The 15,764-nt window shown below is 39.0% G+C and overlaps 1 protein-coding gene across 3 annotated transcripts; it reads right to left on the bottom strand.

Moving 5' to 3' along the window:
- Positions 1 to 4,057: 4,057 nt before the first annotated feature.
- On the bottom strand, positions 4,058 to 14,683 carry LOC128699877 (coiled-coil domain-containing protein 134). Of its 3 annotated transcripts, none has more exons than XM_053792689.2 (5): positions 14,182 to 14,603; positions 11,743 to 11,864; positions 11,245 to 11,329; positions 7,609 to 7,787; positions 4,058 to 5,074 (listed from the first exon to the last, which is right to left on the bottom strand). In XM_053792689.2, the coding sequence occupies exons 1-5, from the start codon at positions 14,294 to 14,296 to the stop codon at positions 4,895 to 4,897; spliced, it is 681 nt and encodes a 226-aa protein (XP_053648664.1). In that variant the 5' UTR covers positions 14,297 to 14,603; the 3' UTR covers positions 4,058 to 4,894. The 3 variants fall into 3 exon arrangements, with proteins under 3 accessions (XP_053648664.1, XP_053648667.1, XP_053648665.1); XM_053792692.2 differs by lacking the exon at positions 14,182 to 14,603 and adding an exon at positions 13,978 to 14,105 and having other exon boundaries at positions 11,743 to 11,844; XM_053792690.2 differs by lacking the exons at positions 4,058 to 5,074; positions 7,609 to 7,787 and adding an exon at positions 8,288 to 10,590 and having other exon boundaries at positions 14,182 to 14,683.
- Positions 14,684 to 15,764: the final 1,081 nt, after the last annotated feature.

Raw genomic sequence — 15,764 nt, 5'->3', positions numbered from 1 at the left:
GGCTATGTCTGTTGTTTTTAGTAACTGTGGGATGACCCCAGTGTCCATGCTCCCTCTCCATAGGATGGTAAAAGCTCGTGATAGGGGCTTCTTGCAGTTCTTGATGAACACAGAGATCCATGAGTCTGGCCCTGGGGCAGAGTGCATGGGCATGTCATTTATCGCCTGTTCGAAGTCATTTGGCATCAGGATAACATCATATAGGCCTGTGTTTACCAAATTCTGTGGCTCTCTCATAAAAAATTCATTTAGATATTCTACTCTCAGTCTGGTTAGCGGCTTGCTAAAAACTGAGTCATATTGGGACTTGAGTAGCTCACTCATTTCCTTGCTGTCATCTGTGTAAGACCCATCTTGTTTAAGTAAGGGCCCAATACTGGATGTTGTTCTCGACTTTGATTTGGCAAAAGAAAAGAAATACTTTGGGTTTCTTTTGATTTCATTTATGGCTTTTAGTTCTTCCCGCGATTCCTGACTCCTATAAGATTCCTTTAGCTTAAGTTCGATGTTTGCTATTTCTCTGACCAGTATCTCCCTACGCATTGCAGATATATTGGCCTCTTTTAGCCGCTCTGTTATTCTTTTCCGTAGCCTGTAAAGGGAGCGCCTGTCTCTTTCTATTTTACATCTACTCCTCCTTTTTCTTAAAGGAATAAGCCTTGAGCATACATCGAGTGCCACAAAGTTAATTTGTTCTAGGCATAAGTTGGGGTCTGTGTTGCTTAGTCTACCTTCCCAGCTTATATCATTTAGTACTTGGTTTACCTGGTCCCACTTCATGTTTTTGTTATTGAAGTTGAATTTGGTGAAGGCTCCCTTGTGACTGATCCCATTTTGTCGGTCTGGGGCTCCGCGCATACATGTCTGAACCTCGATTATGTTGTGATCCGAGTATATTGTTTTTGATATGGCGACATTTCGTATCAGATCATCATTGTTAGTGAAGATGAGGTCTAGTGTATTCTCCAATCTAGTAGGCTCTATTATTTGCTGGTTTAAGTTGAATTTTGTGCAGAGATTTAAAAGCTCATGTGTGTGTGAGTTCTCATCTGAGCTGCCTCCTGGTGTTATCACTGCAACAACATTATTTGTTATATTCCTTCATTTTAGGTGCCTTAAGTTGAAATCCCCCAGGAGCAAGATGTTGGGGACAGGAGCTGGAAGGTTTTCCAGACAGTGGTCAATTCTCAACAGTTATTCCTGGAATTGTTGGGACATTGTATCCGGAGGCTTGTAGACTATCACAATGACTAGATTTTGGTTCTCGATCTTCACCGCTAAAACTTCAACTACATCATTTGAGGCATTTAGCAGTTCTGTGCAAATAAGTGACTCTGCGATATACAGGCCAACCCCCCCACTTTTGCCTGTTCACCCTGTCGCATCTGTATAGGTTGTAACCTGGGATCCATATTTCATTGTCCAAGTTATCCTTTATGTGGGTCTCAGTGAAGGCCACAAACATTGCATTTGCCTCTGCAAGCAGTCCACGGATGAAAAGTATTTTGTTGTTCGTTGCTGGCTTTAGACCCTGTATATTTGCAAAGAAGAATGTCATCTGATTGGTGGTATTGGTGGTACTAGGGGGGGACTTTTTTTCCAGCATTAATATCTGTATCTGTTGGTTTTTAGTGGAGGCCATCAACTGTGATTCCACTCCATAAATGACTGGATTTGGTGTACGATTTCTGCCATTTCCTGCCAGTTTTTTTTTCCTTCCTGGCACTAAAAAACCTCTCCCTTTTGAGTGGCTGTGGCTACCCAGGTTTTCCCATGGTCTGGATGTTTTGTATCTTTTTTTTCCCCTTTAGATGTGTGCCTGGCAATATAAGTTATAGCACTGCCTTTCCTGTACTGAAGAGGGACACATTTCAGGGTGAAAAAGCTTACAGGAAGGGAGTTTGCATTTTCCTGTTGTCATATGGGCACGGCATTTTCTAGGGTGGTCAAAGTTGCACGTCCCATCTGTTTTTCTAGATTTCCCATGCCTGCAGATACCAAGTGCATTATATGTGCACAGGCTTGGTTTCCGTTTGTCTTGAATTTTTGTGACTGAATTTCCTGTTGGTGCATGTTTTCCTGTCTCATTCCTATCCTCACTAGTACTAACAATGGAGCTCTCACCAGTTGTTTCTGGTAATATATCCTCACTATTACTAGTGGAGTCTCCTTGTTTGCTATCTCCTGTGGTATTACTAGTTTGTAATATTGGTTTTATCTTGTCCTTGACTACACTTGTTTCCCCACTACAGCTCCTGTCTCCCTCGAGGCCACTAATATGAGTTTCACCATGCATACAGTTACTGTCTACCAGGACAGCACCTCCAGCCTCACAGTTACTGTCTACCAGGATAGCACCTCCAGCCTCACAGTTACTGTCTACCAGGACAGCACCTCCAGCCTCACAGTTACTGTCTACCAGGATAGCACCTCCAGCCTCACAGTTACTGTCTACCAGGACAGCACCTCCAGCCTCACAGTTACTGTCTACCAGGACAGCACCTCCAGCCTTACAGTTCCTGCCTACCTGGCCAGCACCTCCAGACATACAGTTACTGTCAGCCAGGACATCATAAAGACAGATACTTTATTTCTGCATGATGCAATGTTTATACAAAGGTGAATTACCTTTAGGTGTGCATGCTGAAAACCCTTAATATGCAGAGCATTTTGGGCAAGAAAATAAGCATTCTTAGGTAATACAATACGTATTTGGTAATTAAAAAGTTACAATAAAAATTCTAATAAAAATAATAATAATAAAGTTAGTTGCACGAAATGATACTAAATTTCTTTCTTTCAACACACCGGCCGTATCCCACCAAGGCAGGGTGGCCCAAAAAGAAAAACGAAAGTTTCTCTTAAATTTAGTAATTTATACAGGAGAAGGGGTTACTAGCCCCTTGCTCCCGGCATTTTAGTCGCCTCTTACAACACGCATGGCTTACGGAGGAAGAATTCTGTTCCACTTCCCCATGGAGATACTAAATATGAGATACAAATAAAACTTTATTTCTTTCTGAGTATACAATGTGAGTTTACATTATAAAAACTGTTAAGCACAAAGAAAGTCACTAGCATGCCTGAGCATTTCAGTCAGACTAACTGTCAGACTGTAAGTATTCAGTTTACTTCTGTTAGTTTAGATTTTTACTTACCAATTTAACACATTTTAATTAAAACTAGTTTGTTGAATTTTATTTAAAAAATTTGAATTGGTGTTTTGCATTTGCATACCCCAGATAATGTAGTTATAATAATAATAATAATAATAATAATAATAATATCTTTATTTTACTACAGTACAAGTACATGTATGGCTGTACACAGTACATAGACCATAGCTGACATCAATGACATAGTACTATATAGAAATCCCCTTGTTATGCAGAGCATTTCGGGCAAATTAGGTCGGTTTTGCCCCAGGATGCGACCCACACCAGTCCACTAACACCCAGGTACCCATTTTATCGATGGGTGAACAAAGACAGACGGTGTAAGGAAACACGTCCAATGTTTCCACCCCTTTGCCGGGAATCAAACCCGGATCCCTCACCATGTGAAGCGAGAGCTTTTGCCACCAGGCCATTTGCTTCTGGTATTTCTTAAGGAACATTACATATACCTCCTAAAGAAGAGGGAGGATATGGCAAAGAACCAAGCTGTAAATCATCATCATCAAGCTGACTAATTGTCAATGATTTTGTATGCTGATGTTGCTTCTTGACTTACATCTAATTCAACATGCCCATCATACTGATCAAGGTTTAGAGGGGTGGACAACTTTACACATATCTTCATCATTATTATTATTATTATTATTATATTTAGGGAAAGTGCTAAATCTGTAGGGGTCACACAGGGCCTAGAAATGGGAGGCAATCAGGTTTGACCCAAGAATGGGGAGGATAAGTCCAATTCCTCAGATCAAGAGCAGCCTACCAGGATCAAGGAGGACAAGTATACACCAAGATTACTGCATTTCCTGTCTGGCATAGTGATTAGTCCTAGTCCTATTGTATCATAACATTCCTTGGTTATTCAAGAAAACAAGAACTATAGATAATAATTTTTAATAAAAAAATATTTTTATGTAATACAGTAGAGAATTAGAAATTATTGCTTTTAGTTTACATTTAATATTCATATTTAAAAAATCTTAGCAATAGAGTAAAGTACTCTTAGTTGTGAGTATAAATAATACAGGGCATGCAGTATGGTGTGAAAATTGTGCAAAGAATTCAGAGCTTGGAGATTAGAAGGTGTGGGGATACCAAAATCTTTATTCAGGGGGCTAAGGAAGCATTGCTGACGGGGATTGGGAATTAAAGAGGATAGAGCAGAATAGGATGACTAGGAAGGTATACAGTATAAATCTAGGGTGCAGGGAAGGGAGGCTAGGGGTTATCCCCAGGAAAGGTTGGAGGGAGGGTGTAAAGGCTTTCAGTGCTAGGGGCTTGGACATCCAACAGGTTTGTGTGAGTGCATTAAATAGGAGTGAGTGGAAGCAAGTGGTTATGCCATGGTTTTGGAGTGTGATCAAGGCAACATTTATCAAGGGATTCAGGGAAAAATGTTTAGCCAGACTTGAGGGCTGGAAGTAGGGAAAACATTGCCTGCACTATGAAAGGATGTTGCAGATCAGAGATCCTCTGAACTGTGTTGTCAGCACACTTCTGGCAAGACAGTAATTGAATGAATGATGTTTCCTCTTTTTTGGGTCACTACCTTGGTGGAAGACAGCTGTTCTTGAAAAAAATAAAAATTAAAGTACCTTGATATTGGTGAAGGGCTCTTGATATCTTCCTCTTCCTTGGATCTAACCCAATGATCTCTCATTCCAATGGCAGTATGAACTCTGTGGATCATACAGCATCTGATAATTTAAATACTATCATAAATCACCAAACTGCCTAGAGAGTTGTGGGCCCTTTCTGAACTTCTTTTTTTTAGCTTTGCTGGTGGGTGACTGATTGGCGGGTGTTGAAGCTCCATGCACTTCGTGTCGAGCACTCTGTGAGTATGGGTTGGTGTACCGCACATCTTTTTCTACAATCCCCAATTCTTGTGATACCTGCATGTTAACATGTTCTATTATTGCTCCATATATTAAATGCAAATAGATATATTAGATCATTACATTAACCTGTAAACGGTCCAAACGTATATATACGTTTTTTCAACATTTGAAAGTATGTAAAAAGTAGATCGTTTTGTTTTTTTACATTTGAAAATGTGTAAAAAACTTTGATCTACTTTTTTTTTTGTTATATTTGAAAATATGTAAAAAAAACGTAGAGCTACTTTTGGAGCACTACACATGTGAACGTAGATCTGCTTGGACCGTTTACGGGTTAAGGTATATAATATGAAGTTGATGAATTAGGCATGTGCAACACCTGTAGCACACTACTGTGTTGTATAGTAGCTGAGCACTTTCCATAAATATACTAGTATTTCACTGTACTATAAATAACAGAAGTACAGTATATTTAAAACTTAAGATTCAGGAACTATACTGGTAAGTGAAGTGGAAATTAAGTTACTGATATAAAGTGCAAGCTCAGATAATATGAGTATGATAATTATTAGATACATGTTTATAATGAGGCATTGCAGCACATAAAATGTTAAAATGAAAATACCTGTACTACTAAGCAATGGTTCATCAGCATTTAGGATGCAAATGCTTAAAATACAGAACAGTAATTACCTTTGATAAAGGAAATAGTTTCCTATGCTGAAGAGGGCCCAATGACTCTTAAGAAAACATTTTGCCTCCAACTTATATAAATACCAACTACTGGTGCTAGAAATCCTTTATTCCATTCTACAATCAGTGTAGTACAAAGGGCTATGAGCTTTTATCAGTGTGATGCAATCCTTATGACTTTATTCCCACTAAGTAATTCTTTGTACATTATCCTCAAAGTCGATTCTCCTCAAACAACCATCTCTGTTACATGTTTGTGCTTGGCTGGCACAACAGATACTGAGAAAGTGATGGTGAATGTTTGTCCATCCTTCTGTCAGCCTGCCTGGGAGGGAAATGGTCAATGTGGTTAAAAAGAAACTTCTGTGTGAGGGGTAGGAGAAAAGTGAGGGCTGCTGGACCCACTTAAACAAAGAAAAATCCTCCTCTTCCATCTATGCTTTCTGGGCTCCAATACCCCTTTAATAATCATCTGAGCTGGACTCAAATCTGGAGGAGACATAAGGGAAGATAAGACACAGAATCTACACAGACTCTTTCAAACTTCCAAAGCTCAACAATATTACACGAGGTCATCTTCTGAGTCCATAGAATGCACAAGACAATTGCAAGTCTGCACTAGGATCCAGGGGGCTGCCAAATAAAATCAGGTCTTGACAACTGCTTGCCAAATAGGAGAAAAGGAGAACCATAGTACACACTGGTGGAGCAGAGTAAAGCAAAGAATCTTAGATGGGTTAAAAGAGTTTTTCTACTTCCTCAGCCAAGCTTGTCTGGTCAGCCAGGTTATTGTGGCCATTGACTGGCTGGCCCACATATCCATCACAGCTTGGTTGATCTGACATATGGAGAAAATTGTAGTTTTCCCTTGCAGACTTCTGCATACATTCTGGCAGTTTCTGATATCTTGTGACAAAACGTTAAAAAAAAAGTCTGTGACCTCAGATGTTGATGCAATGTTCTCTTATTACGCCCATGTTGCCCCTGCCTTTAACTGGATTTATTCTACATTTTCTCCCATATCATTTACTCTAATATGTTTCGATGGCAGTATGTCGGTTTGGGACCAGGCCCTCAGACACCTTCCAAGTAAACTTTTCTCCTCCACTCCAGAGGGTGGATCTCTGAATCTATTCTAACTCAGCTGGTGTATCAAAACTACTTTTCATAAGTGCGGTATCTAGAAGTGATTGAACAGTTTGATAAGAAAAAAAGATTCATAGTTATCTGCATAATTATAATATTCATTCTTACAACGTTGCATGTGAATAGTTACACTTAGCTAAACAAAAAGTGCTTCCTTATACCCACACTGACTGAGCTCATGAGTGCTGTACTCTCCTTCAAAAACTAAGTGGTAGAATGACATTACTGTATCCTTCACATTCCTGTGACTGGTCTGGAGAGTAGTTCTACTCTTGAAGGCCATCATCAGGTCAGACCTCATTATTAAGTACTTGGCCAACAACTCTGTTACTGCTAGGGGCCCATAGACCAACATAGCCACCTCAACCCAGCTGATTTGGTACTTTTACCAGGTAACAAGTCAATTTCCTTGGAAAACATCTCCCACTGTTCTGGTAATATTTCTTATCTGCAGATAGAAGGCTCAAGTCTCAGACTATTTCCTTTATAAATACAGTACCTTTCCTTTTCCTTATAATAACTTAGGGTCATCGGCCCCTTGGCCCAGTCCCAAACCAAACCTATTTTTTGCTGGCCTGATCAACCAGGCTGATGGGGATGGATGCATAAATTTCACCCAATGGAACCTTACTGTAATGCTGTACATATTCACTGTTTCCTAACACAACTCTAAATGAACTCATCTTCCAGTATGCAGCACAGCCCAGCTTATCACAAACTGACTTGATGAATGTTTAAATGATACATACCAAGTGAATAAATTTGTTAGTATTTTTATCCAGGAACTTGGACTGTGTTGCAAAGAATGCTCCCCAAGTGAAGACCAGCTGCCAAGGTTTGTGATCTCGTAGAAGACTGTGCATTATGTCAGGTAGATGCAGCAGTAACTCTCCCATGAAAGCCGTGTTCTCCAGCGTCTGAGACAAAGCTGCACAAATAATAATTATATTTATAAGGAAGCTCCAAATCCAAGAGAAAGTGAAGAAGAATTCCTCCTCTGTAAACCACGCGTGTCATAAGAGGCGACTAAAATGCCGCCTGTATAAATTACTAAATATAAAAAGAAGAAAAACTGTGTGAAAGCATTTCTTCTTTTTTTTTTTTTTTTAGCCTTCCTTGGTGGGGTGGGAGATGGCTGGTGTGTTAAACAACAAAAAAGGAAGCTCTAAATCCTTAATACAGGACATGGGAAATGGGAGGGATGATGGAAAATCAAGCCTGATGCAAGGAAGGGAAGTGGAGCTCAAAATTCTTAGATCAAGAGCCTTTTGCTAAAATCAAGGCATTCCCTTGAAGGAGCAGATAAAAATGTGATTACATAAACACACACATCTTGGAGTATGCAGCACCAGTATGGAACCCACACCTGAGGAAACAAGTTAAGAAAATGGAGAAAGCACAGAGGCATGCAATGAAACTAGTTCCAGAGCTAAGTGGCACGAGCTATGAGAAAAGGCTAAAGGAATTGAATCAAACAACCCTGGAAGACAGAAAGACCAGGGGAGACATGATAATATACAAAATACTCAGAGGAAATGATGTGGCAAACAAGGACAGGCTGTTTGAGAGACAGGAAACAGGTACTCATGGGTACAACCGGAAGATGAAGATGCAGACGAGTCACAGGGATGTCAGAAGTATTTTTTCAACCTCAGGGTGGTTGGGAAGTGGAATGACCTTGATGAAGCAGTGTTGAAGGCAGCCTCCACACAATTTTAAGAACAGGTACCATAGGGTTCAAGAGGCTAGAAGAGTGTCAATTTGGCAAGCAGCAAGATGAGAGGTGGGGGCCAGGAGCTAAGACTAACACCTACAACCACAAACAGGCAAGTACACACACACAAGGATGACAACAATGGCATCTCTTATTATAAAATACTGTGTTTGTACTGTATTAACATATGAAATCAAACACAGTATGTATGTAGGGATTTGACAAACTGAAATTTTGTTATTACTCTGCATACTGAAATTAAGGCCATACTGCAGGGGTGAATCCAAGGGCAGCCAGGGGGCCATGGCTTTCTCTCATGGCCTCTCTGAAAGATACTTTTTTTGGGGGCCAAAATAAAATCTTTCAATTTGCAGAGTTATTACTCATGTGTTCCGTAGCTCAGCTCACACACTGAGGTCCGGGGTTTAAATCTCTTCCGGTACAGCTGGAAAACATTAGGGACGTGTTTCCATAAGACACCTGCTGTCCCTGTCCGTGTTCACCCATCAGTTTAAAATGGGTACCTGGGTGTTAGTGGACTGGTGTGGGTCACATCCTGGGACAAAACTGACCTAATTTGTCTGAAATGATCAACATAGCAAGGGGCTTTCTATATAGTAGTATGTCATTGATGTCAGCTAGGCCTGTATACCATGTACATGTACTTGTAGTAAATAAAGATATTGTTACTTTTGGTATAAAAATCAACATATGGCATTAAAAAATACTAATTCATAAAAAATTATGCCTTTAGTGGGCTATTATGCCCCTTCCTTGATACATAGGACAGCCTTTCCTTGGACAATTCCTGAATCTGTCCATGCCTTGCTGACATTAATACACAACAGATTCAGTTATATACATGTAATAATAACAACATTTTATTCAGGTTCACTATATCTGGCTTAGACTTGCACATTTATTAATTTAAAAGGGAGACATCATTCTTATATTCATAAATTGATGTTAAATATATACACCTATATTAGTCCCAGAAAATCAAATAGTACATCATTACTTATTTCCACATTCACTTCTGAATAAAACCTCATCAACAGAATGAGACACCACACTGTACTACTTATAATTAACGATGAAATAGCAAACTAGAAGATGACAAGGTACAGTACATAAATATGAACACGAGAATGAAAGATGAATAAATGTGCAATTTAATTAATGTACCCTGTGTAACATTTTTAATGTAAACTTTGAACATTTTGAATACTGTATACTAAGCTCTTGATCTGTGCTGGAAATACATTTATGGAAAGACGCACAAATAAAATTTTATAGATATATGGAAAAACAAGGTTGTATTCCAGACACCAATAAATAGTCTTTCTTACTCTCAGGTCATAATATACTACTACAAATAAATACCAAAAATACAATACAGGACACAGGATCTGTATATTTCAGAGTTCGAGACCCTCTTCAGTACTTATAATGTACACTCAACCACAACTAAACAAATACTAAATAACTGAATCTCATAAATGTATAACCTGTGACCCTATCAAACCATGTTTTTTTTTAACTACATTATGTAATGTAATACTCCATTCCCTTGAATGTTCAGTAACACATCTAATGACCACATGACCTGTTTCTGCACTACAAATCATTGATTTTACTCGATCTGATTCGATTATATTATACAATGTTATGCTACAGATTTGTATAACTTTAATGCTTCTTATTTGAAATACTCATTTGTACTTCATGTTGTAATTTGTTGACTGTAATTTTTACCACAGAATATATCATTACTTAGTTAATCTTAAGTTAATTTTAAGCCTGCCCATAATGCTCTGCATACAAGGGGCTTTTGGCATGTACACCCAACTACTATATTTCTTTGTACAACTATGCATCATGTCCAAATAAAAAATAAATAAATACAATGCAGTATGATAGTGCAAATTCCATGGGTCAGAGATCATGCTATTAAAAGCAGTATTATTATTATATTCCTGGAGCAGTGCCACACCCATAGGGTCATACCGCACAGTACCTATTAAAAACAATAATATGTAGTTCCATTATACATATAGATACTGCTTCTCAGTTTGGCAAATGCTGTTTTAATTTTAGTCACACTTAAATTATTATTAGTAACGGTAGAAATTTTATTGTCTTTCATGAGGAAAAGAGAGAGAGTGAGGGAGTGTCAAAGTCACAGAAAATTCTTCATTTCTTCCCAAAGATCAATAAGAATTTTTAATTTCCAGTCTGCTAAATCACAGTCTGCCCAGAATCTTAACACTGAATTAAGAGGCTATTTGTTATGAGTTAACAGTTCTGGGGATCATTGTCCCCATAAACCAATCAAAAACAAGGCAATCTAGGCTGGAAAAGAAATATTACAGGAATCTGAGCTATTAACATACACACAAACATAAAACTTAGTGGATACTGATATATGCCATTCATAAGTTGAATTTACTACTGCATAACGAAAGTAGAAGATTGTGACTACATGTACTGTGTCACTCAAAGAAGTTCATGACTAATGTATTCATTGATTATAATTTTATGACTACTCCATTCCTTGATTAGAATTTTGTGACTACTGTATTCCTTAATCAGGCAATATATGGGTCCAGGCTCTTCAGTGTTTGATAGCTAAGCTCCACAAAAATGAACAAAGATCAAGTAAGAAACTTACCATCACGTACTTTCTCATCTTCAGGGAAATCCATTCCTGGGATGTAACCTGCCTCTCTTAACGTCACTTGATTTTGTCCCAATACCTATTACAAAGTTTTCAATGTTTATTACAGTATATCTGTAAATTGTGATTATATTACTATATTATGTATAAATGTATAGTGTTGCAGTGCTTTTTTACTAATTTTTATAATTACCCTATTAAGATTTAAATGACAATGAAAATTTTCCCCATTGGTTTGTTATATCATGGTTTTATTTTATTGAATTTTAATTATAATACGTATTGTATTTCAAAAACCTATTTTGAGAGAATTCTGGGTGTAAGGGAACTGTGTTTTAAGGACTGTACCTATACAGTACTACTACCGTACTGTGCTAGAGAACAACAGCTGCTGCTGATATGAAATAAGAAATATAGTATAGTACAGTAATGCAGTATAAAATAATAACCAAATAAACAGGAATTACAGTACTGTACATGAACTGAACTCACCTCAAATGCTTTTCTTGCAAGGATGTCCACCATTTTTTGCTGTTTTATGAAATTCCCCATGTTCATTATTGTTTCACAAGCAGCTTTGTGTTCTGCCCGTCTCTGCTGAAACAAACTTTGGACTGCATACCGGTTAAGGAGAATTACACAATGCTAACAATACTGGGGAAAAATGGTAAATTGAAAATTACAAATTGCCATTAATGATGCAAGTTTTAGCTATGTCTCTGTATTTGCCTCAACAGTGGTAAATTTTCAGCTAAAAAAAAGGGGCAGAAATAACACCAAGTACACATTTAACACAAGGTGAAATTAATAAAGTACAGTGGTAACTCGAATTTTGAACAGCTCTCAACTCGAACAATTACGTATTTTTGTAAGTGCTTTTGTAAGTGTATTTTTGTGGGTCTGAAATGGACTAATCTAATTTAAATTACTCCTTACTGGAACAAATTTGTTCGTTAACGGCACTCGAACAGCCTCCTGGAATGAATTTCGGCCAAAATTCGAGGTACCACTGTATTTATAACTTGCTTGAGTACATTCTAAGCATTTAATTTCTCACTTTAATTGATACATTGCACCATTAATACATGTACCTCTACACATTTAAGTTTATCATCTTGCAAGATGCTACTTAAGCATGTAATGAACTCATTCGTATGTAATGAACACTGACAAATTATTGTAAGATAAGATAAGATAAGATAAGATTTCGTTCGGATTTTTAACCCCGGAGGGTTAGCCACCCAGGATAACCCAAGAAAGTCAGTGCGTCATCGAGGACTGTCTAACTTATTTCCATTGGGGTCCTTAATCTTGTCCCCCAGGATGCGACCCACACCAGTCGACTAACACCCAGGTACCTATTTGCTGCTAGGTGAACAGGACAATAGGTGTAAGGAAACGTGTCGAAATGTTTCCACCCGCCGGGAATCAAACCCGGGCCCTCCTTGTGTGAAGCGGGAGCTTTAGCCACCAGGCCACCGGCTAAGTACGTAAGTAACTTTATTTAGGCACAAGTACACATAAGTACAATTATCATTCATGTGTAAATTACCTAGGATAACCCAAAAAAAAAGTCAGGTTGTGGAATAGTGGTCATAGAATATCACAAAGAGGACAACAGTGACAAAAATTTAAAGTGCTCTATTGCACAAGCAAAATGTTTTGGTAATAAAGCTACACTGGTGTATTTATTTTTACAGTAAGATAAGATTTTGTTCACATTTTTAACCCAGAGAGTTAGCCACCCAGGATAACCCAATAAAGTCAGTGTGTCACTGAGGACTGTCTGTCTTATTTCCTTCAAGCTTGTCACACAGGATGCAACCCACACCTGTCAACTGGCACCCAGGTATCTACTTACTGCTAAGTGAACAGGGACTAAGTAGTAAGTATATTTAGGCACAGGTACATAAATACAATTATCATTCATAGAGTAAATTACCTAGGATAGCCTAAAAAAGTTAAAGTGACTTATTTACAGAGGTCTTTGACAGCAGATGTAAAGTGGCTGATACCCAAGTACCTACTTACTTTTAGGTGAACAGGGACATTATTATTATTATAATCATAACTAAGAGCTAAACCCATAAGGGTCATACAGTGCTGGTGAACAGGATCAGTAAGTGTGTGGAAACATGTCCAACGTTTCCACCCATGCCGGAGATTGAACCCTGAACACTCAGTGTGTGAGGCGAGTGCACTAACAACTGAGCCATGGGGTACCCTGCAACACCATGGGGTACCCTGCAACACCATGGGGTACCCTGCAACACCATGGGGTACCCTGCAACACCATGGGGTACCCTACAACACCATGGGGTACCCTGCAACACCATGGGGTACCCTGCAACACCATGGGGTACCCTGCAACACCATGGGGTGCCCTACAACACCATGGGGTACCCCGCAACACCATGGGGTACCCTGCAACACCATGGGATACCCTGCAACACCATGGGATACCCTACAACACCACGGGATACCCTACCTCTCTCCAGGTAAACAACACCATGGGATACCCTACAACACCATGGGATACCCTACAACACCATGGGGTACCCTGCAACACCATGGGATACCCTGCAACACCACGGGATACCCTACACCACTGGATACCCTACAACACCATGGGATACCCTACAACACCATGGGATACCCTACACCATGGGATACCCTACAACACCATGGGATACCCTACAACACCATGGGATACCCTGCAACACTAACACAAAAATGATATTCGAAGGTGGTAATGATGTAGTAATCAGTCTGTCAGCCTTGAAACACCACACACAGGAGACAAGGTAATCAGTCCCTCAGTCTGCTAGCTGGAGTTAATTACCTTGAGTCACTAAATAAAAATAACATGTAATTCCCGATTATTATAATCAAAAAGAAGTAATTCCCGATTATTTTGTTATAAAAGGATACAAAGTTTAACTTGACTAACAGGTTTCTTGTGTTGCTCCTCAATTTCACCTTCAACAACAGCATGACATACTATTATTACGAAAATAAAAGTGAAAATATTGTCTATAATCCTCATGCTGTACCAAGACAACAAATACCAAAAATATAATAATGTATTTGTTTAATTAGAGGCTAATGAAGGTCTTGATGATAGATGTAGTTTGTTGGGTTTGTGATGACTGAACTAAGAGTTATTAATGTTAGTTCAGTTGTAACAACAGTTGTTAGTGAGAATCAACGTCCTTGTCACTGCCAGGTAAAAAAATACTGTTAATAATGAAGGTAATTAAGGCACATGTGGTTGTGTCCTTGTTAACACTGACAATATTACTGACTCCAGCAACACTTGTGACTCACTAACACTGTCTTATATAGTAACACGAAATTAGTAACTTTATTCAGGTACAGGTACATATAAATAGTTACATAAAATCGTCATACATAACAGCATGTGTAGATTACCTTGGATAACCTAAAAAAGTTACTTATTTTCACTGGGATAAATTACCCAGGATAACTCCCCAAAAAAGTCAGACTAAGTTATTTATTGATATTGTTGAGCTTGTAATATATGACTGGAGCAGGTGTGACTGATAGTTAACAAGTTATGTAATGTTAACAACCCATTATGTTCCATAGTGCTGGATTGTTATTATTATTATAATCAAGGGGGAAGCGCTAAACCCGGAGGATTATACAGCGCCTGGGGGGGGGATATGTGGAAGGCATTCAGGCTTAATTCGGGGAACTGGAGCACAGATCCAATTTCCTAAATCAAAAGCCCCTCACCAACATCAAGGAACCTTCCTTGAGGGGCCTTAGTGCTGGAGTTCTTGTCTGCTTAAGGTGTTTATCAACAAGCTCATTAATACCACATATATTATACATAATTTGTTCATGATTGTAGCCATGTATAGAAGTAAGTAAATTTACTTACATTATTCATTAACTTTGTAACTTGTTCAGCTATCATAACTTTGAGGTCCAGTCCCTGGACCCATTATGTACCTTGGTAACGTTCTTGACTACCACCCATACCATGGGTATGAGGTACATAATAAACATATTAAACACCAGGACGCCAAAACTGACAGTATAGAATTTAACCCTGCCAAATGCAAAGTCACGAAGATTGGGGAAGGGCAAAGAAGACCGCAAACGGAGTATAGGCTAGGTGGCCAAAGACTGCAAACCTCACTCAAGGAGAAAGATTATGGGGTGACCATAACACCGAGCATGTCTCCGGAGGCACACATCAACCAAATAACTGCTGCAGCATATGGGCGCCTGGCAAACCTGAGAATAGCGTTCCGATACCTCAGTAAGGAATCGTTCAAGACTCTGTACACTGTGTACGTCAGGCCCATACTGGAGTATGCAGTACCAATCTGGAACCCACACCTGGTCAAGCACGTCAAGAAATTAGAGAAAGTGCAAAGGTTTGCAACAAGACTAGTCCCAGAGCTCAGGGGATTGTCCTACGAAGAAAGGTTGAGGGAAATCGGTCTGACGACACTGGAGGACAGGAGGGTCAGGGGAGACAT

This window comes from Cherax quadricarinatus, chromosome 81 (assembly GCF_038502225.1).
Source record: "Cherax quadricarinatus isolate ZL_2023a chromosome 81, ASM3850222v1, whole genome shotgun sequence".
Taxonomy (NCBI): domain Eukaryota; kingdom Metazoa; phylum Arthropoda; class Malacostraca; order Decapoda; family Parastacidae; genus Cherax; species Cherax quadricarinatus.
The sequence above is the reverse complement of the archived record's forward strand: the minus strand, read 5'-3'. Positions and strand labels throughout refer to the sequence as shown.

What these genes read in the sequence shown, in the direction of transcription:
- LOC128699877 (XM_053792689.2), bottom strand. Translation starts at nt 14,296, where the DNA reads ATGAGGATTATAGACAATATTTTCACTTTTATTTTCGTAATAATAGTA. An exon ending in TGTTAGTCAAGTTAAACTTT is followed by an intron (nt 11,865 to 14,181) that starts GTATCCTTTTAT and finishes ACCGGTATGCAG; the next exon opens with TCCAAAGTTTGTTTCAGCAG. An exon ending in TTGCAAGAAAAGCATTTGAG is followed by an intron (nt 11,330 to 11,742) that starts GTGAGTTCAGTT and finishes ACTTTGTAATAG; the next exon opens with GTATTGGGACAAAATCAAGT.